The sequence below is a fragment of the Sceloporus occidentalis genome, unplaced genomic scaffold (genome assembly GCF_023333645.1).
Source record: "Sceloporus occidentalis isolate IW3139 unplaced genomic scaffold, rSceOcc1.0.p SCAF_2, whole genome shotgun sequence".
Taxonomy (NCBI): domain Eukaryota; kingdom Metazoa; phylum Chordata; class Lepidosauria; order Squamata; family Phrynosomatidae; genus Sceloporus; species Sceloporus occidentalis.
In genome coordinates, this window is record NW_028316982.1 from 38,620,149 (window position 1) to 38,646,182 (window position 26,034).

At 40.7% G+C, this 26,034-nt stretch overlaps 1 protein-coding gene across 5 annotated transcripts in view; it reads left to right on the forward strand.

Moving 5' to 3' along the window:
- The window catches only part of LOC149318178 (E3 ubiquitin-protein ligase TRIP12), a 140,946-nt gene that overhangs the window by 45,915 nt on the left and 68,997 nt on the right, over positions 1 to 26,034 (forward strand). For all 5 annotated transcript variants that reach the window (XM_089509148.1, XM_089509151.1, XM_089509152.1 and 2 more), the window contains exons 5-9: positions 7,459 to 7,564; positions 14,340 to 14,476; positions 16,506 to 16,589; positions 17,578 to 17,673; positions 18,936 to 19,084. In XM_089509148.1, coding sequence (XP_089365274.1) covers positions 7,459 to 7,564; positions 14,340 to 14,476; positions 16,506 to 16,589; positions 17,578 to 17,673; positions 18,936 to 19,084 — 572 coding nt within the window. The remainder of the gene's footprint in view (positions 1 to 7,458; positions 7,565 to 14,339; positions 14,477 to 16,505; positions 16,590 to 17,577; positions 17,674 to 18,935; positions 19,085 to 26,034) is intronic.

Sequence of the window (26,034 nt, forward strand, 5' to 3'; positions counted from 1 at the left end):
TGCTCCTTTCTTACACTTGATTATTAGCATACACACACTCACTGCCTCATGTCCGAAGATGTACAAATAAAAGCAATAAAATAAAGGTTCAAATTATTCCTTGCTGTTTTTTATTTTTGAATGCTCTTTAGACACTTAAAAATTCAAATTTAATTTAATTCAGATTAAAACAGTTTAAACATATGTACCTGATTTGGACAGGATTATTAGATTCTATAAGGCACTGATAAAAAGCCATATTTTAACGTCATTAAAATTGAAGCTAGTGCCACTTGGGCTTTGAAGAGGAGGGCATTTTGCAAATAAGGTGCTGCAGCAGGGAAGTGCCTTGGTATCAGAAACTACTTGCCAAAATACTGAGTCAGCATGTGGTTGATAAAGTGTCATGGACAGCTACTTGAAGAAAGTTTTTAATTTGATATGCCCATTTATAAGTGTAAAGAAGTTTTTTTGAGTTAAATTCTTTTTTTTAACAAACATATACGTATACCAATATTAAACATTTAAACAAACAAAGGCCAACATTAAAACTATACAACAAGGACAAGTCACATTGAAAATCCACATATATCTTGAACATTGGAGCTTCTTAAATCAACTATATAGTGGTTTCCACAAAGTAAATGCATTTCTTATGGAAATAAGTAACTAAAATATATCTCCTAAATAGAAATTTATAAATAAATGGTCTTTCACTTCCCAAAAGGAAATGAGACTATGATTAAGGAATTGTGTTTTAAGACATAATATAATTTTTAGCTAAATATTTCCCCTGAATCTTTTTAGGCAGTCCCACTCTTTCTCTGTCTCTTTCTTATTCAAATCTTTTAGAGATGCCATCAATATATCCATTTCCATTGCTTCATTTAATCTATATATCCATTCTTCTTCTGTCGGGATCTTTTTTTTTTTTTTGCTTCCAATAACTATCATAAACAATTCTAGCTTTGATAATCATATATAAAATAATACGTCTGTTTCCTTTCTATTTCTTTTTCTATTATACCTGTCATGTTTAGTAGAAATAATAATGGACTAAATGGATAATAATATATAAATTCTTCGAGATCAAAGTGTGTATTTTCCCCTAATACTTTGCAGCCTATATACAACTCCACCAAAGGTGGAAGAAAGTTCCCCTATGGTTATTACATTTCCAACACTTTCCGCTTCCAACCCTGTACATTTTGTGTAATTTATTTGGGGATAGGTACCATTGATGCATCATTTTAATATAATTTTCTTTATAGTTTTGGCAGAGTGTAAATGAATTAGAATCACACCAGGATTTTTCCCAGAGATAGATTTCTATTGTGCCCCTATGTCTTGGGCCCATCTGATCATACGGTGTTTTATATTTTTGGCTTCTAAATCTCTTTGTTTTAATAACCTATAATATTTTGAAATGTGTCCCCTTTTTTTGATCAAAATTATAGTATCTAATTCATTTTTCTCATTTGCGATATCATATATATTTTTATCAATTTTGTATTTTTCAAGTATTTGCCTATTAAAAAACCCCAGTTCTTATTGGTTTCATTTTCTAGTTCCTCACTAGGTTTCAAAACTAAAAAGTTTTTCTCTTGTGTTAACAAATCTTCTAGAACATGGCCACATAGCCCAAAAAACCCACAAAAAACCCACAGATCTCTGTATGTTAACCATCTCTGGCCATCAATTTTTGTTCTTTTGTAAAAAGCTTCTTGAATAGAAACCCAGAGTGGTATTTGTCTATAGAATTGTCTTTTGATTTTAACCCAAACTTTAAATAGTTAATTTCTTATAAAATGATGGCAAAAATCGATGTTAACTTTAAGTTTATCATACCATAAAAATGCATGAAACCCTAATTTTATTTGCATTCCCAGGCGCACACACTATATATATACCAACCTTTTCCAGGCAAAGCATTCTCTGAAGATGCCAGCCACAGATGCTGGCGAAAACGTCAGGAAGAAACTTTTCTGGAACATGGACACATAGGCTGAAAAACCCACAAAAAACTATGGATGCCGGAGCCTTTGACTTTACATTTATTTTAGTGCTTTCCAGTTCTAACAACTTATCATTTTCTAATAATATCCATTCTTCGATCCACTGAAGGCAGGCCGTGTAATAATATAGCTCTAAATTGGGTAGATTGCAACCACCTTTTCTTTTTTCCTCTGTCAACAGTTTCCATTTAATTCTTGCCTGTTTACTTTGCCATATAAAGTTAGCTAATAATTTTTGCCATTTCTCAAAACAAGATTCCTTTGTCAAAGTACGTAAATTTTGAAATAGATAAATAAATTTAGGCAAAACACTCATTTTCAAGATTGTAAGTCTTCCCAAAAAAGAAAATTGCCTCTTTGACCATTTTAACAAGTCCTTATTCACTTCTCCCCATAGTTTCTCATAATTGTTGTCGTATAAGTCACTATTCCTTTTGTAAAGTATATCCCTAGATACTTAACGTTTTTTACTATTTTAAATCCAGAAAGTTTGTTCAGTTCTTGATCTTCAACCTCTGACATACTTTTAGTTAACATTGATGTTTTTTCTACATTAATTTTGAAACCTGAAACGTCACCATAATCTTGAATTGCCTTTATCAACTGTTTTACAGATTTTTTGGGTCTTCTAAAAAAAATTAAGTCGTTCATGAACGCTTTAAGTTTAAAATTAAATTTATTAATTTGAACACCTTCTATCTCACGATCGTTTCTTATCTTATTGTTGAGTAACTCTAATACCAAAATAAATAAAAGGGGTGATAATGGACACCCTTGTCTAGTTCTTCTCTCTATTGGTATACACTCTGTTAGCTCCTGATTAATTAAGATCTGAGGTCTTTGTTCCCCATATATTGCAGAAATCCATCTAAGAAACGTCTCTCCTAGTTCCATCCTTTTAAATGTCTCTAACATGAAAACCCAATCAACTCTGTCAACTGCTTTTCTGAATCAATCATAATCATAGCAAATTTCCGTTTGTTATGGTGTTCGTAGTGTTCTATGAAGTTCAGAACTGTCCTGATGTTATCCTTTATTTGTCTTCCTGGTATAAAGACATTTTGATCATCCTTTATTATCAAACTTAAAAATTTCTTTAATCTAATTGCCAAGATTGACACAAAAATTTTGTAGTTTGTATTGGTTAATGAGATTGGTCAAAAAATTTTGTCTCTTGTTTCACATAATTCCCTTTAGGGATTAGGGAGATGTAAGCCATCTTCCACAAATCCGGTATCCCGTTTAAATAGATATCATTTATAGATTCTTTTAATGGTTCTAAAAGTACCTCTTCCATCTTATAGTAAATAGCTGGGAGGCCATCAGGACCAGGAGCTTTTTGAAGTTTTAATTTTCTAATGGCCTCAGCTATTTCCTCAGAGGAGATTGGGTGATTTATGCTTTGTCTTTGGTCTTCACTCAAGGTCAAAAAATTTGATCTTCCAAAATTCTTTTTTAAACAAAACTTCTTGGCTTAATTTACCCTCTGTACCTCATTAATATTGCATATGCTCTTTATGTAGTAGGTTCCATCTTTAATTCTCAGTATCTTTAGTGTTTTACTCCTTATTATGTGGAATAACTCTAGATACAAGCGTGACTGATAATAAATTTTGCAGTTCAGCACCTGACACAATAATGTTGTTCCATCTTGCAGCCTTAATTCCAGCATATGGAAGGATTTAGGAACATTGTGAGTCTTGAGGAATGGATTAGTGAGAGAAATGTCTCCTGAGTAGTAAACAATACAAATGCTTCTATTCAATTGACCAGCTAGAACAGGTTCAAATTGACCTTGCAACAGGTTGTTTTTATATTCTCAAACATACAGCTTGTACTGATGATTGGTTAAATTTAATAAACAGTCCATGAGTGAAGCTGCTTGTCTGACTACTGAGTCAAAGTAAGTTTGTTCTATTATCAGAGTACCTAGAATTTTTAAAGGACTGTAAAGATTGTAAAAAAAGAGGGAAAGGCAATCCATTATGGTAGGATAACTCTCTAATAAACACAGTAAAACAAACGAAAAACCTTTCGATATAGATACATTTTCCAATCACATCTGAAAATTTTTATATTCTAAATGATCATATGGATTTGAAATTGCCTTCTGTCTTTGAAAATTAGGCTTTCCTTGCTGCTCAGCCTTACATCTTTTCTCTCAGTTTAGAATACTTCTAGCTTCTGTTTCAATTGTGCCTTGTTCCTTTCAGGTCCCCTGGAGATGGAGGTCCTTGATAGTATTGTGGCTTATTTTAGCAGAGAGGCAGAAATAATTGTTGGACCAGTTCAGACATTGCAGTCCTGGCTAAATAAACTATGTTTTTCAGCCTGAGAACAAGCTATGTGTTTGCTTGTGTTCTCTTGGACTCGTGTTTCAGAGTTCATCACTTTTCCCATGAAAACACATTTATGTGAAATCTGTTTGGTTGTCATAGACTTTACTGGGTAATGAAATAAGGATTTAATCTAGCATAGAAGTGTCAAAAATGAATGAACAAGAAGTTAAGGAAATGAACTAGTTCAAAGTTTATTTTAGGACGAATAAACCATGGTTCATAGGACTGAAATTGTGATTTCTGAAGTTGGCCATTGACTTTGAATTGTCATGTACTCATAAAAATCACATCAGTTCTCTTAATCATATTCTTGGTGATAGGCATAGCTAATGAAATTATGTTAAACTTCCCCATAGAGCTTAACTAACAGAACCAATGTGAGTTTTATATGATTGCGCTCTTTAAATACATCAAGGGCTGTCACAGAGAGAAGGGAGCAGGTTTGTTCTTTGCTGCCCCAGAGGGTAGGAACAGGTCTAATGGATTGAACTTGGAGGAGGGTAGATTTTGACTGAATATAATAAAACAAATATAATATAATATAAACTTCCTGACAGTATGGGTGGTTGAGCAGTGGAACTAATTGTCCAGATAGGTGTTGGGGGTCTCCATCTTTGGATGTCTTCATAAGGAGGCTGGACAGCTACATGCTGGTGGTGGTTAAGCTGGAGATCCTGCACTGAGCAGGGACTTGGTGAGGCCTCTTCCAACACTGTGATTCTATGATTCTATATTTTTTTGAATTCACCTGAAAAATAGACACATCCTATGGAAAGTCTAAGAGAAATCCTGCTCCCAAGAGTGTTATATCTGTCAGAAAGAGCTATGCATTCAGGAAATGTTCCAAAATGTATAGCACTGTGTGGTGAATCTATGGCACACCTGCCAGAGATGGCACGCGAAGCCATTTTTGTGGGCACACAGAGGATGGAGAAGAGGAAAAACGGGTGTGTGCCTTTTCCTCTTCCCGGCCTTCCCAGTCCTTCAAGTGTCTCCCAAGAGGCAGCTGAAGGCCTGGGAGGGTGGAGAGGGAGGAGGAGGAACAGTCGTGCATCTGTTCTTCCACTTCCTGGCTGTCCTGGGCCTTCAGCTATCTCTGGGGAGGCAGTTGAAGGCCTGGGAGGGCAGGGGAAGAGGAGGAACAGATGCACGCCCTTTCCTCCTCCTTTCCCCCACCCTCCTGGGTCTTCATCTGTCTCTGGGCAAGTCCCGTCCCTGGAAGTCCCACCCCCAGAAGGCAGAAGTCCTGCCCCTCAGCCCTGAGTTACACCGTGTGTGGGAACATCTTTGAGTTTGGGTACTTGGTCTCTAAAAGGTTCACCATCACTGGTATAGAGTTTTGTCCACAGTGTACAATTCAGAGGTGAGGAAAGTGCAGCCTGTGGGTCAGTTTCAGTCCCCCAAGGACTTCCAGGGCAGGTAGGGGCTATTTTGCTAGATCCCAGATGCTTTTATAGAACCAAAATAGGTCTCTTAATTAGCAAGGAAGTAAACTAGAAGCTCATTTGTGGTTCACTACCTGGGTAGATAAAATTCTCCTGGAACTAAAACAGTGCAGGGTGCCCAGAAATATCACAAATTGCTCTGTGTAACTTGTGGGTTGGGTATTCTGTTTTTTTTTTTTTTTTAAGTCAAAGGTTGTCTAGCCTCCACTGGCAGGGGGCCATCGTGCTCCTCTAAGCCATTGATTCTCAAGTAGTAGCATGGAGCCTCCAGAGGGGGTGGAGGAGTTGCTTGGGGAGGGGGACTTGGAGGCTCTAATTCCTCCTGCTGCTTTTCTTCCCAAATGTTTTGTGTAAAATTTACACATGTGTTGAGTTAAATATTGAATTTACTTAAATAAAACTGTTGTAATTTGAATGATGTTATTTCCTTATAAAATGTTAAAATGTGATTATATATGAATATGCAAATGAAAATACACACTAAATAAACAAAATAATTTTATTTATATCCTTCATTGAGTGGGGATATGTGACATATGCATGTAGATGTAAAGAGGTTGGGGGGGGGGGGGTCCCGAAGAATAAAAAGTTTAATTCCACTGTTCTAAGACTTGGTAAATTAAAGCATCTCTGCTTTGATTCAACTGTAGGAGCCATAATTCATGTGTATGTATTTTTAATTCTAAAATCAGGACTCCTCAAACACCCAATCGTAGTTGTATATATTTTTTGTTTTTTGGTAGTGGGGGGAATCATGAAGTCCTTCTGAACTGATCTCAACTAAATTAAGCTCTGATGTAGAATGTGGGTTAAAATTATGATAAATACTAGCTTTGGCTAAAATTAATGTGTGACATGGTGAAAGACAACTTTAAGAGTGATTCAGAGCATAATATAGCCCTGAATCAGACCGGTCCAAAAGAATGACATGCAATCACATTGGCACCAGTTGTGTTGGGGCCATGGCAGCTGCGCACACCTAGCCCCAATCTGGGCCACCGCCACGGTCCTGAATTGGGCCAGGAGCCCTGGTGGCGCAGTGTTTAAATGCCTATACTGCAGCCACTCACTCACAAACCATAAGGTTGCAAGTTCAATACCAGCGAAAGGGCTCAAGCTTGACTCAGTCTTGCAGCCTTCCGAGGATACTAAAATGAGTACCCAGTTGTAAACCGCGTAGACACTGTTTGTTCAGTATGAAGTAGTATATAAATGAAGCTGTTTGTTTTTGTTTTTTTGGGGGGGCAGGGCGGCCAGCAGGAGCTGATACTACCTGTTCCTTCTTGGCCTGGTTCTTCCTGGATGGCACAGTGTTGGTGCGGCTTCTGGCCACATGTGCGTTGTCTGAACGCTACACCTCAAATGCGGCCGGCATCCATGTCATTTGGCCCATGCATTCCAGGCCACAGTTATGCTAATATACAAATTGCCACAATAATGCATATAATATGGGAGACGTTTTGTTTGGTACAGAGTACCTGCAATTTATTCTCCTGACACAGTTTTTCTTAAATCCAGCTTTGAATCAAGAAGCTGTTGTCTTGTGGTAGAAGAAGGGAAAGAAATTATGGAATGGCTGCGCACAAACAATTTAATTGTTCAATCCCCCCCACCGCCTCTACCTTTTTAGTGTTTGCACACAAAATATGGCTTTATGTTGACTGTCTTCTGTCTATGTAGGCTTGAGAAAATCAACAAAAAAGCGCAGTGAATCGCCACCTGCTGAGCTCCCCAGTTTGAGGCGGAGCACACGGCAAAAGACCACGGGCTCCTGTGCTAGTACCAGGTATTATTGAACTACTGGAATGTTAAGATGACTCACAATCTTATTCTGCATTATAGAACTTTAATGAACTTAGAATGCACATTTTTATTGATGAACTGGTGGCTTTGGGATAGTTTGAATACAATGCACAACTGATCTCATTGATTATAGGCAAAAAAAAAAATCATATTGGACAAAGACAAGTTACAGAAAACTTAGCTGTATATTTTTCAAAATGTTTAGCTCTTGCCCTAACAATGGTGCAGTCCAGATACAACTTGGTGTAATAATCTAAGAGAAAAACATCCTTTTTTGCTCATGTCTTTAATACTGATGTGACTCATTTCACCCTATCCTTCTGAGAATGCTTTAATAAACTGGGAAGTCTTCAGGCAACCATTGTTCTCCATTATTGGGGTAGAATCAACAGATAATTGCACTTAAAGTACAGCTCAGCTGAATGTTCTGCACAGAACTTCTTTGCCAAAATTACAGGGCTTTTTGAGGCGAGGGCTTGGAAAGTTGTAGTAGCTTAAGAGACTAGAGAAGAATAAAAGTTTTTTGAAGAGGCAAAGACATGACCAGAAAAATTGTGCGAAAGATTTTTCTCCTTTTTACACTTTTTGTCACAGTGCCATTTCTCTGTTAAATCATTGCTACTCAAAGTGGTGATTCCTGGATTGTTGCTGGTCGATAAGCCATGGGCTGCCAGCCTGCAGAAAGTTTCCAGGAAAGAAAGATTTTCTTCTTTGTGGTCTCTGCAATCCCTCTGCAAAAGGGGTTATCCTGCACCTGCACAGCTACATCTCTGGAAACTTCTAAGCTGTCATTTGGGTGGGAGCCCCTCCCTCAATCACACGTGCTCTTGGTCCCTCCCACTTAATTTTCTCAATTGTTTACCACTGCAGTACCAGCAACATTGCAAACTCATTCTTCAAGGTTATCTTCAAGGTTATTTTTCTTCTCTTTCATTCTTTAGGTTTTATTTCTCCCCTTTCCCTTTGTTTGGTTAATTTTTCTCAGCTTGATGTGGAAGTCTTTTTTTCCTGTTTACTCAGGAAGTAATGGGGTTCTTCGTAAAGTGCCTCAGCTACAGTCAGAATATCCCCCAATCAGATGGTCACTGCCACTAATTTATCTGCATGGAAGAGGATTATGGAGTGGAGAATAGTAGCCATTTTCAATTCTTCATCCCTCAGGCTAGGAAGAATTATGCAACAGAGTTCAAGGCATTATTGTGAAAAGACAGGATCAATGCCTTGCAAGCTTGCAGTCCAAACTAAGCCCTATGGCTTCACTGTTTCTTTGCTCAAGTAGAAGATTGATGGAGTGTGCTGAAGAAACCTGGTCATTCTCTTCTGCTTCAGGAAAAGTTCTTCAACAAGTACCATCTTCAGTACAGAGGACAACAGTACAGAAGTTAAACTGTGTTGATACCAAGCTCCCTGGGAAAGGCATTGAATCTATCAACTAGGAAAATGTAAGACCAAACACTGCAAAGAACCAATCCCTGTGAAACACAAACTACATGTCTTTAATATGGGCGTGCCCACTGATCACGAGACTCCACAGTTATGATGGACCTTACTTCAGATCCAATGGGCCATGATGTACTTCAGCAATGGATCTTTCTACTCCAGTCCCAAAGCTGTATCCAGATTCCTTGACTCTGTGGTAGGATGCTGCTGCTGGAGGAGGAGGAGGAGGCTCATTCTGTGTAAATTTACAGCACTTTATAAATAAAGGTTAATAATAATAATAATAGTTCTGCTCTTAACTTCTCCATAAGCTCAGGTGGGAGAGCAAAACCTTATGTAGACCAGATCCTGTGGATGGTGAAGGCACTACTGCTGGAATGCAAACAACTCGAACAACATACTTTGGATCTGCATTTCAAGATGGTTCAGTCTCAAGTGGCACTGCCAGCAGCAATACTGATGCCCTCTTCTCCCATGCAGGTTGCCAGGGAGGCATTGAAGTCATTAACAGCTATATGATCAACATCTCAGGCTTCATGTATTTATATAGGGTAGAAGAAGACCACTGCACCCTCCACTTTGAGCATACACAACCAGTCTCCATTATTGTCAGGTTGATGCAGAGCAAACCTTCACACAAACTCATTCATTGCCAGTGGATAAGGAACATAAGAGCTTGGTAGAAGGACTAGGAACACATACTCCAAGACCTCCCTCTTGTTAAGCATCTCAAACTACCAGGGCTGCATGGGTATAAATCAATACTTCTGAGACAAGATTGCACCCTTCCCATGCCTCCTTGCTGAGTGGTAGCACTCTTGACTCAGGTATACATGACCTGGCCCTATCGCTTCAAGCTTGGCTGCCTCAACCCAGATGTCCATCAGTTTTCCCTCCTTTGTAGTGGTATTCAGAGGCAAGAAGATTGCCTCCGTTTTCCACTTTGAAGTTAATGGGTTAGCCATTCAGCAGATGAAAAACATCGATGGCAGGTGCTATCTTGCTCCTCAGTCATTTGTGGCCTGCATTATGATACGCTATCCAACTTCATTTTCGTCTTGGTTCAAAGCCTAAACAGTCATCCTATAGGCAGCACTTCTATCCTATAGGCAGCACTTCCACACATTCCACTTCCTCAACATTCAAAACCATCATGTCAGGTCTATTAAACTTCCAAAAAGTCTTGTTCTTCTGACAGGTACAATTCTCTTACAAGTGGTATTACTCAAGCTCTGCTGCCCCCAACCCAGCTGTCCATCGGTCTTCCCTCCTTTGTAGCGCTATTCAAAGACAGACCTTAGCACCACTGGCATGCTTGGCGTGTGATAATATATGACTGGGGTATTGTATGTTATACATTATAGGTATGATCAAATTTGAAACATTGCTTCAGTGAGTCACTTCATCGGCACACGTGACTGCAAATCTGAGAAAAGGTATTGGAAAGGAGACATCAGAACAATCAAGTCTCAGAAACTGATGATATTCTTCTCGAGATATTTCACTGTACTCAAAAAGGATGAAGTCTACCTCTCAGACCTTCTCTGAGTAAAACATTTGATCAAATTGAAGACGTTCTGGATGGTCATGCTTTCATGGATGATTGTGATTTTCCCCATGTTGAGGAGAGGATGCTGGTTTACCACAATAGATCTATGCAATGCATATTTTCACCTTGGGGTCAAGACAATTCCATCATCAGTTTCTACATTTTCCTCTCTCATCCAGGTGTTTTCAGTTCCCTATTCTACCAATCTGATTCTCCACAGCTCCAGTACTCTTTATGACGGGCATTGCAATAGCAGAGTTATTGATTCATCAATAGAGGATCACAATATTTCTCTACATAGATGACTGACTTCTGGTAGCAAACTCTGTGAAATATCTCTGTCATCATATCCACACAAACCTACTTATTCTGGATGACCTTGGCTTTGGTGGTGAATCATCAAAAGTTCAGCTATCTGTTACATCAGTATGATTTTGGATTTAAGAGATGTATGAACTTTTCTTCCAGAGGGCAGAGCCAAGAGTTTCATTTACCATTGATGGATGCTGAGGTACAGAAGGAGGGTGCAAGCTGGAGAGGTTCAAGTCCTTCTCAGTTTGATGGCATTCACTGCTTTTGTCATTCTTTTGACCAAGCTTTGCATGAGGCCTCATCAAAACCGGAGATCAGCCACCTCCTCAGTTTCCCATGATTCGCAGCTGCCTTCTTGAACAGGTTCAGCAAGTCCAGTCTGTTCTTAGACATGCCGTTTATGCCATCCAGAGGTATGATGCTGCTGATTGTAGACATCTTTCTGTTAGGATGGGAAGCTCGTGTGAGCCTATACTGCATCAAGGGCAAGTGTCTGCCCCTCAAATGTGAGTTTCACATAACCACCATGAGCTCCAGCAGGTGTATCAAAAGACTTTTTTGAATTTGAAACCATCCTCAGGAACTGAACAGTGCTGGTGATGTCTGACAATACAACTATGGTGTTTTATCTAGAGAAATGGGGGCACTCAGTCCCTATCCCAAGCCTATCTTATCCTGCATCTGTGGGACTGGTTTCTGGCCTGCTATATTTCACTGCTGGAAGTTCACCTGCTGGACCAAGACAATAACTAGACAGATGCCCTCAGCAGAGCTGAGATGTCACTTTGCAAGTGGTGCCTCAACAAGCACATTTTCCACACTATGTTTGATAGCTAGGGATTCCCACTTGTAGACCTGTTTGCCACAAAACACAGCAAACAGTTTTCGAGCTAACACCAATTGCTCTTGTAGACATGTTTCTTTTAGATTGGAGCAGAAAGTGCATATAATGTGTTTCCTCAATTTCCATTCCTGACTTGTGTGATTGCCAAGATCATGGATCATGTCATTTGTACATTGATTTCTCCATGGTGGCCTTACCAGTCATAGTTTTCTACTCTTTCAGTCTAGCTAGAGGAAGAGTAATGTGGTTGCCACGGGTTCCACATTTTCTCGCTTAGCGGGAGGACAAGGTTGATTAGGTGGTTTTACATTGACTCTCACAACATGGTGGATTCAGCTTTCTCTGTGCTCTTGCAGTAGGTCAGTGGTTCCCAAACGTTGCTCCTCTCACTGTTTTATGCTTCAGCTCCCAGGATTCCTGATTATTCACCAAACTAGCTAGGGCTTCTGGGAGTAGAAGTCCAAAATACCTGGAGGATCAAAATTTGAGGAAACACTGCAGTAATGAAGGGTGTTTTGCTTGATTCCAGAAGTACTTCCACCAAGGGATGGATATGTCATGATATGGCAGAGGTTTTTTTCTTCCTACAGCACCTGACCGTATCTCATGACATTCACCATGTACTTTTCTTCCAGTTGTCATTGCTACTTCCTCTGAAGGTTTGTGTGGCATCAGTTTCTGCTGCATCCAGCCACATGGCTATATTTCCTGGTTTGCTCATCTACTTGTGAAGAGATACTTGAAGGGATTTCAGAATTTCCATCCTTTTGTTTAGCCATTGATACCATCTTGGAGGCTGTCAGTGGTACTCTCATATTGCATGAAGACTCCCTATGAACCTCCTGTTCCATGTGACCTGCAAGTTATATAAGATGTCGTTTCTGATTACTGTTACCTCAGGGAGCTGGACCAGTCAGATGCTCAACCTTTCTTGCAGTTTCACTGTGAACCTGTTTCTCTTTTGCTTAATATTTAATTCTTGCTAAAGATGGTTTTCACTTTTCACTTGTCCCATTCAGTAGAACTTGCTACGTTCTTCCTGAGCCCTGCTTCAGACACTGAGAGATTTCTCCATCCCACAAATGTCTAGCAAGCTCTTGTTCTTATGTTCAGTGGATTTTTGCTTTATGGAAAACTTCTTCCCTTTTCATTTGTTAGAGTGATTGCAGGAATGGCTGCATTGTGTTGTCCCAGTCTAAATAGATGGCTTCCACCATCTGTGTAGCATACCGATTAGCCAAGTGTCCAGTTCCAGCAATCAGAAGCAATTGTATGCCAACTATGGCAGTGCTTTCTGTCTTTCTAGGAGGTATCTCTTTGCTGAAAGTCTGCAGGTCTCAACCTTCTATACTTATTTTGTAATGCGGTCGGGATCTGAAGTCTGGGAATCAGACATTGTTTGGACATGCAGTTCTTTCCTTGGCTTCAGCATAATTTCTTCTCACCATCCAGATCATAGCTTGTTACTTTCTCATTTTTGTGATTTGTAGAGACCACGAAGAAGCAGGACAAATTGATTACCTATGACTGTGGTTCTTTGAATGGTCATTTATGAACTCACACATTCCTTTCTTCTCCCCTCTTGATCCTGTCCTGCCTTTTCCCAATGCTTGAACATATGGGGCAGACCAGAACTGAGGTTATTTGACAGATTCGTACCAGAGTAATGTATGATAGAGCAGGGATGCTTCTGCCTGAAAGATAGCTTAGCTGTAGAAAGTGTAGATGATCCCATTTGTACGGGTTCGTGGATGATTATTCAAAGAACCACAGCTAAGGTGAGCAACCTGCAATTGTAGCTAATGGAAAGAAATATGGTACAAGCTCCTGGCATATTAGGGGAGAAAAAACTGGTCCCCCCCATCAGATACTCTGTGAAACACTGCCCTAAACAACCTGACAGCTATATTATCCCCCATGATACATCTCTGAAAGATGCTACATGGTGATTTCATTCTATTGATGTATGAGGAAGAGAATATCGTAGCCAAAGGTGTTTCAGTGCACTTCCCCACTTCTCCCCCCTTTTTTGTAGTTTTGATTGTTCTCAAACACACCCACAATACAATAACATTTTTGGTAGAGGACTATGATAAACGTTTCTCCTATGCAGCTGTTTTTCTCCCCCCCCCCTTTTTTTTTTTTTTTAAAAAAAATAAAATTCTGTTTGGAACAAAGGAAAACATTTGAATCTGAAATACTATTAATCGTGTTCAGAATTCTAGTATATTTAGGATTTATCCTTGTAAAGACATTTTGTGATTCATTGACTTTTTCAATCAATATGGAACTTGCACAGTGCTGTAAAAATTATAGAAGTAAGAACAAATATTTTCTAGGCAGTCCTGTCATGCTTGAACTTTAGTCATTTTTGAAGTCAGCTAAACATGTGTGCAATGTTATTCATGCATCTTTTATTCTTAAAATGCCTGTCTTGTCTTCTCTGCAAGTTTGGTTAAGGTTTCTTTTAAAAGAATTTTACGTATAGTTCAAATGTCTGTTAGCTGTTCTCTCATTACTCCATCTCCATGTGGTTTATTTTGAGTACTAATACTTGTAGATTAAATATATAGGTTAAACATGGCAGATTTCTGATCATACTTAAATTTCTAGTCGGCGAGGCTCTGGCCTGGGCAAAAGAGGAGCAGCTGAAGCTCGCCGACAGGAGAAAATGGCTGATCCTGATAACAACCAGGATGGAGTTAATTCTTCAGCTGCACGAACAGATGAGGCTCCACAGGGAGCTGCAGGTAAGGAAAAGTAATGACACGGAATACAGGTATAAAATGAAATTCTGTGTATAGCTTTCTAACATGTTTACAACAGACAGTATAGAAATGAGATGTCCTAGGCAACTTTGAGCAGATGTGGTTATTTTTGGTATGCCTAGACATACTAATGAGAATAACTGAGACTATTTGGAAATCCCAGGTTATCTGGCTGTATGGTTCAGTTTTCTTTTCAGAATAGAGCAATACCAATGCACAAGTGTAGGTTGAATTTGTATTACTTGCCAAATTCTCCTCTGCGTCTGCTGGTAAACCTCATTTTCAATTGAAGATACTTTCCAATTGTGGCATGACATTTTTTTCAAAATAGGAAAAAAGTTTTTAAAAGCCCACTCAGCATTTGTTGGATATGCCTGTATTGACTTAGGTGAACAAACTGAACAATATCCATTGACCGTGTGAATGGGATTGTACTTCTTTTCCTTTTTAATGTTAGCTACTTTACCATTAAAGGTAGCTAATTGATAACAAATTTTGATTCTCCTTCTAAAAGTATATAATCTGTAGAAGACATTTTAGTATTTGTTTCAGATTCTGATTAAAACAGGAATTCTGATACAGTGGTTTACAACCTTTAGTCCTCCAGATGTTTTGGGCTTCAGTTCCCAGAAGTCCCAACCACTATGACTAGTGGTCACAAATTCTAGGATCTGACATCTGAAACAACTGTAGGAAATAGGTTTGAGAACTTCTGCCCTAATGATTATTCATTATGTTTTAAAGTGAGCATTGATGCTCCTTTAAGTGTACTTAAGGATGTAAGAGAGAGGCAAGGAACAGCTCCCAGGACAAGTTCTGTCTTCCTTGTAAATGTAATGTGGTTACAAAGACATTACATCTTCAGTGGCTCCAGTTTAACATAAGTTGTACCTGATCATACGATTACCAAGTGTACTTTAGTAAGATGTTTTGTAAATACCCCTTTAGGGCTGAAGGGCGGGTATAAATACCATAAATAAATAAATACCATAAATAAATAAGAGTTGTGGTGGCTTAGTGGTTAAAATGCCAGTTCTGATGATTGGAAGATTGGGGGGTTGGCAGTTCGAGGCCCAGGTATTGCATGATGGGGTGAGCTCCTGCCACTAGTCCCAGCTTCTGCCAACCTAGCAGTTCAAAAGCATGCAAATGCAAGCTGATAGATAGGTATCACTTCTCAGTGGGAAGGTAACAGCGTTCGGAGCCGTCATACTGGTCACATGACCCACCAGAGCAGTCCTCAGACAACGCTGACTCTTTGGCTTAGTAACGGAGATGAGCACCGCCTGCTACAGTCGGTTACGACTAGACATTCATGTCAAGGGACTACCTTTGCCTTTACCTTTTTTGTAAACTAAAGAGAGTTGCATCTTTTTACTGTTTTCTTTGTTGTTTGTGGCTACTATCTTAGACATGTAATCACTTCTGAGTAAACATGCACAGGATTCATTTTAATCAATAATTTCTTGTAGCAAGCATCTTGATAAATTTAAAGACTGTTTCATATCTTATCTGTTCAAAGAATCCAGGAAGTATTTGCTTTATTTCTCACTGTGTTTTTGACAGCTACTAAGCTGCTATTACACTCAAAGCCAGCCTACAAATGGAGTTAATAGAGATCTGACAAACATGCTTGTTACAGAGAGCATAGTAAACAGAGCCCTGATTATTAGTTTGTTTGCTTTCTGCAATTAGTCATTTGATGCCCTGAACCTATGGTTTCAGTACGTTGTTTAATTGAACAAAAATGAGAATGTTTGAATCACATGTGTTGCTGGAACTTTAAACTGACCTTGTGTTCAAGTGCAGTCTTTCCATACTGTGTAGGTCAAGACTATAAATAAACTTGATGTTGGGATGTTGTTGTTTTTTGTATGCTCGTTCCTTTTCCTACGGGAGTCATTAAAGGCTTTATTTTGACTTCTTCTGAAGGAATATTAAACAGTGTTTAACAAGTATGTATACTGTATGACATACTAATATACTACTACTAATTTTTCTTCTCTTATAGCTTCTAGTTCTGTAGCTGGGGCAGTGGGTATGACTACCTCTGGTGAAAGTGAATCAGACGATTCTGAGATGGGGAGATTGCAAGGTACAAGCTAAGGCTCCTTATGTTCATTGCAACTGCAAATATCTAACAGCCTTTAGACTTCTGAAATGTTGAGCTCTTTCTTTTAAGCTTTTTAAAGTTCTTCTACAATAACAAATACTTTCAGGAAAATGTGTTCCTCAACTAAAATTATGTTTCAGCACTTTTATATTGTTCCCCTCCACCTTGAGTTAACTCTGGTTGCTGATGGTTTATCAGCAGTTTTCATCCTCAATAACAATCTATTCAAAGTAAATAAAAATAAAATAAATAGGCTGGAAATTTTATTGTAATTTAAACAACTTTATTTTTGTATTTGTAAAATCCACCTACTCTTAGAAAGCACAGCTTTTCAGAAAACTTTACTCTTTTATAGTTTAGTGTTTTCATCTGCTGGATACCTGATACTTTTCTCCTTTAAGTATTTACCACTTTATAGACATCTTGTGTGGCAGCATGATGTCCATACATTTTTAAATTACTATTTTCTTTAGAAAGATAGAGAGAATTCAACACTTTTTTTCATTTTAGTGGATACCATTTACAGGTGCCCAAACTTCCATTTTCAGTTGTGAAAAAGAGTGGATTTCCTGGAATTTATCTGGCTTAACCAGATAATTGTTAGTTAGCTTGGATAGGCAGTATTTTTATTGTAAACCATTAAATACATTTCAGGGATTTGTGTAGTAACAGTGCATTTAGAAGCGGAAACCCCTATATGTCATTACTATCAGCAGCTATCTACAGCCCAGATAATGAAAAAGGGTTAAGTTCTGAGACTAATAAAATTTGTTGTAAGCCTAAGTTCTGCAAAAATGAAATGGATCCTACACTTAAATCTGAATGAGAATTTGTTGTGGTGAAATTGTGTAACATAAGATTTAATCACTGAATAATGTGTGTTCTGAAACTGAAAGTGCCTATTATCTGAATTATAGGTTTTAATATTGAGTGTGAATTTCACAGAGATATGTTAACTTGTTTTCTCTAGCTCTGCTGGAAGCTAGGGGACTTCCTCCACATCTGTTTGGTCCTCTTGGTCCTCGAATGTCGCAGCTATTCCATCGGACAATTGGAAGTGGAGCTAGTAAGTAAATTAAGTTGCATGCTTTAGAATCTCAGTAATTCAGACTCCCACTCTTGTGAAACCACCATTTTTTAGGGTTGCTTTTAAATATTAAATTCATAGAGAAATCACTTCTTTTGCCAATAATCACATCTTGTTCCAGCAACCTGACAAATGACTTGGTCAAACATAGTCTTCAGGTTTACAGTCTTGCTCATGATTACTTGATTTAATTTATTACTCTGTTCCGAACAGGATATATAACAAGTCTTTTATTCTTTTAAGAAAACTATTTCTTTCTAATCTTCACAGTAGCTGACAATGAACATCAAATAATATTCTTGCAGTGATTGTCATTCCATTTGAGCAGAGTCATACAAATTTTTAAAACGTTTCTGAAAATGTAGTAAAACCTGAAGAATTAGCAAACCTTGTCTGTATATCTTGTCCTCAGAACTTTAGTTGGTGGCTCTTTTTTAGCAAGTGACATGTGATTTCAACAGGCACCAACATGTGACTTATGCACATTCCAATTTATATCATGTTTTTAAAATATTTACCAGAAATCTACTGTTCTTGTGCAGCTCAGAAGCACAGTTGTTCACCTTGATAAAAAAAGAATATTTCTGTTTTGCAGTATTAAGATATCATCCTGGTTCTTATCAAAACTTGTGGAGAACAATTCTGACTGCTTAATCTTAATCAGTTTTCAGTATCGTGACACAGTAATATAGTATAATGAAAAGGCACAGTTACACAATTCTGTAGTAGGAAACTATACTTGATATAGGCTATTATCCTCCAGGGATGCATCTGCCACTTGGCACTACTTAATCACCAGAAGGTCTGAACTGTAGAATATTAGCATTGGATCATGTGATCAGGAGTGAAAAGACGTTGCACACTAGATTGTGGTTACTCACATTTGCAGTCTAATTTTAAAGAGTAATGTGATGAATGAAATGCACCAGATCTTCCAGCTTGGTGGTGTTTGTTTCCATCTTCTGTATTAAGATGGAATCAGTCTGCAATTCCTGTTGCATATTGTAGTGCATCTTTGTCATGAAATATTGTCAAATACTGCTGGTGTATTTGACAAGTGCCCTGTAATGTTTACAGAGTGATAGAAATGCATATATAAATAAAGGGTTCTTGGTCCTCTGTGTTCAGCTTTATGATGGGCACTAATGAAAACATACTATTTGTCTTGATTAGCTTCTGATCAGACACTCATGTTACAGAATGTAAAAGACCTAAGCTTTTAAAATGCCCTGTTTTTACAGGTTCTAAAGCTCAGCAACTTCTACAGGGTCTCCAGGCTACTGATGAAAGTCAACAATTACAGTCTGTGATAGAAATGTGTCAGCTGTTGGTTATGGGAAATGAAGAAACCTTGGGAGGATTTCCAGTAAAGAGTGTTGTGCCAGCTCTGGTGAGGGTCAATATTCATGTACTTGTTTGAGCAGCCTGCCCTGTCCACTATGTTGTCATGAAGAATTAAATGATTCACTAGTTGCATTGCATCTATAAATGTGTTGGAGCAAGGTTTCATAAACGTGCTGAGTTAATGCACAAAGAAAAATATTGTATATACTCATAAGTATATTGTATATAAGTCCAGGAATTTTAGTCAAATAATTGACCCAAAAAACCTGAGTTGACTTATCCACAGGTCAATTTAAATCTGTACTTTAACTCTTATTTATAAAAAGGAACCATCCCCTGATGAAAGGCAACAGTGCAGTCTATTCTGGTAGCACTCTTCCCCCCCCCCCCCCCATTCTCTTTCATCCAGCCAGCCTTCAGTATGACCACAGACAGTTATGACTGCTGGGATTTTGTAAGATTTTTATGGCATTGTCTTCCTTTTCTTCATCCTTTAGATCCTTTGTTACATAGCCCTCAGTTTTACCCTCAACTAATTGACGGGTCACATCAAAATCCATTATGTCAGCCCCAAAACCTGCCCTCAACTTATATATATATATTTCTTCTTTGTGGTCTTTGCGAATCATACAAATGGGTTGTACTGCGCCTGTGCAGTGCTGCTTGGAAACTTCTGGAATCACTGGACAAAGTTAACTTTCCAACTTTTTGGCGGTAGCCCTGCCCATCCCTTATAAGTCCCCTGTCTTCCCACTCTTTCCCCAGTTCCTTCTTTCTGCCGCGTTAGCTGCTTAGGAACTTCGCTATGGAATCCGCTTGTTATTTTCTGAAAATCTTGACCTCGGCTCTTGACCATTCTTGATCTGAACCCCCCCCCCCCCCCATGTATTGTTGATCAATATATACATTCTTCAACTTCAATTTGGATTTGATACAGCTTACGATGTCTCCGGCTCCATTCAAAAAGTGCGACGTGTGTGGTGGTAAGATCCCTGGACAGGATCCCCACTCTTCATGCCTTCTCCGCCTCGGTGAGGGTCACAGCACCAAGACTTGTGCCCTCTGCGAGTCTTTGACTCCCCAGGCCAGAAAGAATGACGACTCTCACCTTAAGGCTGCCTTGTACCAATAGGCTCTCTTGCCTCTGTCAGCCTCCCGCTCTGCTTCTGCACCTGATTTTTCGGAGAAGATACCTACGACTTCTGTTTCTGTGGCCCAGAGCTCCTTCACTGGGCCAAGTGCCACCACCATTTCTGTCCCTGGAAGGGGTGTTTCTGTGGCCCAAAGCTCCTCCACTGAGCCAAGTGCCACCGTCGTTTCTGTCCCTGGAAGGGATGTTTCTGTGGCCTAGAGCTCCTCCACTGAGCCGTTTCTGTCCCTGAAAGGGATGTTGGGTCCGAAGGAGCATTCCAGATGAAGTCCATGTCTAAGTCCTCCAAAAAGAACAAGACTAAACACAAGGTCTCGAGCTCCAGGAAGGATTCGACCCATGATAAGTATTCGAGCTCCCTAAGGGAATAGAGCTCTAAATTCTCCTTGAAAAAGAGGCCTTTGGATTCAGGAGAAGGTTCTCCTCATGGCTCTTCTCACTCCAAGAAGGCATGCACCAAGACTCCTGATGGCACTCAGTTGGGCTCTTCGGTACCCAGACGGAACTCGTCGGTAAGGGTCAAACATGAATTTCTCCAGGCCCGTCGAACACTGGTTTTGGCTTCGGTTTCCTCCCCGCCTGCTATGTTGGCCTTCCACCGAATCTCAGACAAAGGGGTTGGTGCTGCCATTCTGCCAGCCATGTCACCCCGTGGAGGCTGTTCCCAAAGTCGTCGGTCTCCCACACTGGTTCCTCGGGTTCAATTCCACCAGGCAGAGATTAACTAGCCTCCTCATTTCCTTCAACAGGAAGATTCCGACTACTTCTACGACAGCGAGACGGACAAGTATTATGTCTCTGTTAGTCACGATACCGTCTGTCGTTGCTTGGACCAGAAATCCACTGTTCTACCAGTGACAAAATCCACTTTACCACCAACGGCTTCGGTACCCTCTGCTATCTCGGTACCGAGATCTCTTTCCAATGTGGCCACTGCTACCCAGATGTTACCCTTGTCTTCTCAAGCGGTGATGGATGAGGATGTCTTGGAATCAGACCATGATGTGTTCCAGCATGAAGACTCTTGTGCGTCACACGCTGACTCGGGCTCCTTGGATGAGGCCGCCCAGCATTCACCTCGGGAGCTTTTTCAACCAGGTGCTTCGTCTTCCACCGATGACATCTGTACCTTTGCGGAGCACATCGTTAAGATGGCTAACACGTTAGACCTGCAGATCACTCACATGGAGGATGACGCTGCCGACCCTATTGAAAGGCGGGTCCACGGCAAGGTTCCGGCACCAGCTTCCATCCCACTACTGCCTTCATTGGAAAGGATAGCCAAACGTTCTTGGGACGCACTGGCTTCTGTGGCGCCCATGACCAGGAAGATTGAATCCTTATATAGGATTTCTCCACCCAATCTTCTTGGTTGTTTGCCCACCCCAAGCAGAACTCTGCTATTGTCGAAGGGTCTTAGCAGTCTTTCACGCCGAAGACTTCCACGTCACCCACTAACCGGGAGGCTAAAAAAATTGATGGCCTGGCGAAGAAAGCCTATGCCCCTTCTGTTTTTGGACTCAAAGTGGCAAATTACAATGCCTGTATGGGAGCATACATACAGTGTTTGATGGAAAGGATCTGCCCTGTCTTTCTGGATGTCCCAGATGACATTCAGGCCATCCTGACGGAGATCAGAGACGAGGGTCACTCTATTGGGAGCTGGCTAATAACTTCAGCCCGACATCACTGATTGCTCAGCCAAGTCTATGGTGGCTGCCATTGCTTTGAGAAGACACGTTTGGCTTCGTTCCTTGGATCTGAACCTGAACACAAAGGCCACCATTGAGGACGTGCCATTCGACGACACAGGCCTGTTCAATCGTGAGACGGATGAGCGCCTCAGCTTCAAGTACCGTATGAAGGTGGCTGCCAAGAAACACGGTATGTCCATGCCTTCTCAATCCTCTTTTCAGAAGTGTTTTGGAGGTCAGTGACAGTGGTATGGCCAGGGCCAGTGGCCTTTTCAACAAGACCGCCAATACCAGCAACAAGAGCACCAGAGGCAGCGCTACCCATCCCAGTCCACTTCTTCTTCTGGCCACCACCAGCCCACTGCTCGGTACTGGAAGAATTACAGCAGACAGGATACCAAACAGGGCAAGAAGAGATCCTGAAAGGTTGTTGTGTGCTCTATCGTCTCCTCCACCTCCTCCTTCCGTGACATTTTGAGGCTCTTCTCTGACACCTGGGCCACTGTGGCTTCCAGCTCTTGGGTCCTTGACATTGTATGTAGGGGTTATGGCCTCTGGTTCGAAGAGCTCCCTCCAACTGGAGCTGTTGTTTCCACTCCTGAACTCCTATTTGGCCTATCGTCGATTCTGCATGGTAACTCTTACCAATATTTTGCCCTTATAACAGCAGGGCCTGTGGTTCACGATGATTGACCTGAAGGACGCATACTTCCATGTGAGAATTCGGGAGTCGCCAGAGGTTCCTGTCCTTTGCCATTGGTTCCGACATGTATTATTATTATTATTAACCTTTATTTATGAAGCGCTGTAAATTTACACAGCGCTGTACCAATACAATATCCTTTCCTTCGGCCTCTCCGTAACTTCAAGAGTCTTCACCAAGGGTATCGCTACAGTGGTAGCTTACCTTCACCAGCAAGGTTCCAGAGTCTTCCTGTACTTGGACGACTGGTTCCTTGCAGCCCCCTCCAAGGAGAGTTACGGAGAGACGTCAGCTTCGCCTTGTTGCTCCTCTTGTCCCTCGGACTCCGGGTGAACTTGGAGAAGTCACATCTCACCCTAGTCAAACAGATCAGATTCATTAGCACCGTCCTCGATTCCGAAGACTGCGTTGTCTGTCTCCCTCAGGACCATTTCAGGCTCTTTGCACTACGGTCAGGACTTGTCTATCCCACAGACGAGGAAGGGCCAGTGATGTCCAAATAGCCCTGGGACACATGGCCTCCACGACGTTCGTGACTCCGTGGGCAAGGCTGCACTTTCGGCCCCTCCAGTCACAGTTCCTGTTGGCCTTCAATCCAGTGACGGACCCCTTTCCAAGTGAATCACAGTCCTGAGACGAGTTTCCTGCTCGCTCCGCTGGTGGTTTGACTCCCAGAACATTTGCATCAGCGTGCCTTTTTTGCCTCCTCAGCCCACCCTGACCACATGGAAGGTTGGGGTGCCCACACGTCAGGCCTCTCCATCAAAGTCAAGTGGTCTCTGGATGAACAAGCTCTCCCCATCAGTTCCCTCGAGATGCTTGCTGTAGAAAAGGCCCTGAGAGTTTTCGAGACAAATTCGTCCAACAAGGTAGTACTTCTTCTGACAGACAACACCTCAGTTATGTACTACCTCAACAAACAAGGGGGCACCAGGTCACGGACTTTGCTCGACATCATGCTCCACATCTGGGAATGGTGCACTCTACGAAGCATTCTGCTTCAAACAATCCACTTGCCAGGAAAAGAGAACGACTTGGCTGACCAGCTCAGAAGGTCTTCCACTGCGTGCCATGAGTGGATGCTCCATCCTGAAACGGTCGACAACCTCTCAATCGGTGGGGAACTCCACAGGTCATTCTCTTTGTGACCACTCTCAACAGCCACCGATATTGAACGCCACTTGTACACCTTGGACGTTCAGAGGGCTTTGGCCTTCTATTTGGTCAGAACTTTGGGTTCGAGCCGTTCCGAGAGACTGTTCCAGTGCTATTCAGAACCGAAAAACGGACTGCCTGTGACTGAGCAGAGACTTTCCAAATGGGTGGCTGGTACCATCCACCTCTGCTGCGAACTGTCAAGTAGACCTCTCACTGCCAGGGTTTGGTCCCATGCAACTAGGGCAGTAGCGATATCCTCTGCTTTTTTGATTGGGGTCCCCTTGGAGGATGTCTGTAAAGCTGCTGTTTTGTTCCAGTCCTTGACTTTCATCAAACATTATAGGCTGGACACCAGGGCCAAACAAGACGCAGCTTTTGGGAGGGCAGTGTTGTTTTCAGGTTTACATTGATTTTGCACTGCATTTCTATTTGTTACAAGCTGTCAACAATGAATGTCTTTAATTGCCAGAATTGGCATGGTTTACACAAGTTTGACATGGTTTATACAAGTCCTTCATTAGTTAATATGTTGAAAAATGTGCCTTATGACATGAACATGCTTCATAATGTGATCCTTTGGTTGTTGATGACTTAAAGTACTATTTATTGAAGCACTAAGTACAGCAAACACAATTTTGGTTCAAAGATCTTTATTGTGTGGTTTTTTAAACACAGCTTTTTTTGAACCTAACTTGTTGTCATGACCCTCCCTCCACCACTGACCTAAGCTTGTCAGTCTAACCCATTTGTATGATTCGCAGAGACCACGAAGAAGGAGGACAGGTTGCTCCCCTGTGACGGTATTTCTTCGAGTGGTCATCTGCGAATACATACAAATCCCATCCATCTTCCCCTCAGTGTCCTGCTCTACATTGGCTCATTCTTATGTCGCTTACGCAACAAAAATTTTGGAACTGGGGAAAGAGCGGGAAGACAGGGATGGACGGGGCTACTTCCAAAAAGTTGCAACGTTAACTTTGCCCAGGGATTCCAGAAGTTTCTGAGCAGCACTGCGCAGGTGCAGTACAACCCATTTGTATGTATTCGCAGATGACCACTCGAAGAAATACCATCACAGGTGAGCAACCTGTATATATGGGGGCTTTTCATTTTCTAAAATACTTTTTGGAGCTTTACCCGGACATGAAAGCTATAGATTCAGATTGAGGAGCAAGGTGTTTGGTTGGCCCAAGTTGGCCAATAGATGGACTGAGCTGTTTTTGCAAGCACACAGGAGCTGATGATTGGTGAGATGTATTATGCTCCTAAGTAAATTGTAGTTACTTTACATGAAAGTGTATAACCAGTGAGTTCAGTTGTTTTATTCTAGTCTTAAGTAATTAACGAACATATGGAATGGAAGATTTAGGGTTTGGTGCCAACACTGCTAGAAATTGTGGGAAATGTACATACTTGCCTTATACAGAATAATTGTACTGCAGGAGAATATGGTAACTGTTCTGTATGTTGTCTCTCATTTTCTCTTGATCTGTTAAAATTGGTTTATGATATGATAGTGTGTATGTATTATTTTTATTAGATGCATCAATGCATGTTAAATCAAACTCAATAGTCCAACTTTTGTAGTTGCATTTTTATACCAGTGTTGAAAAAAAAATGCATTGGCTGCAAGTTAGCTACTGGGTAAAATTGAGTGAGAGGGTTTTTTAAGTCCCAGTCTTTCTCGGATTTGAAGTATTTTAAAGGCAAAAATGGGGAAGTTTAGAGAGGCCAGAATCACCCCACCCAGACACCTTGCATAGGATGGATTATTTCAGCAACTGGAGTCTTGCCCCAATATTACTGGTTCCCCATCCACTGCTAGATAGGACTACTCCAGCTGGTTTTTGATTGGGGTGGTTTTTCTTTTCCGTCCTTGTGAAAGAAATGATAGCTGCTGATTCCCATAGAAGGGCAATATAGTAGTTCTCCAGCCAACTGCCTGCCTCTGTTTTGTTCATGTATTGCAATAAGAGCTCTCTTTGACTATCATTTTCTTTTCTTTCCAACCTCTACCTTCCATCCTCCAGTTAAAAAAAGTACAGGGGCTTCACTTGTCTGTTCTTCCACCTATCATATTTCCTTCATTTTCCTGCCAAACCCTTCCCTTTGGAACTCTCAGAAACCACAGCCACAGGAGTGACTAAGACTGAGAACATAATTCCTATCTGCCCTACCAACAGATTTAACCCATTTTCCTTGGACCTTTCCATGTGGAATGAGTGGTGAATTGCCTTAGAGAAGTACATCTTTCACTCAGCCTCAGAGTCATTAAGGGGCTTGTGGACACT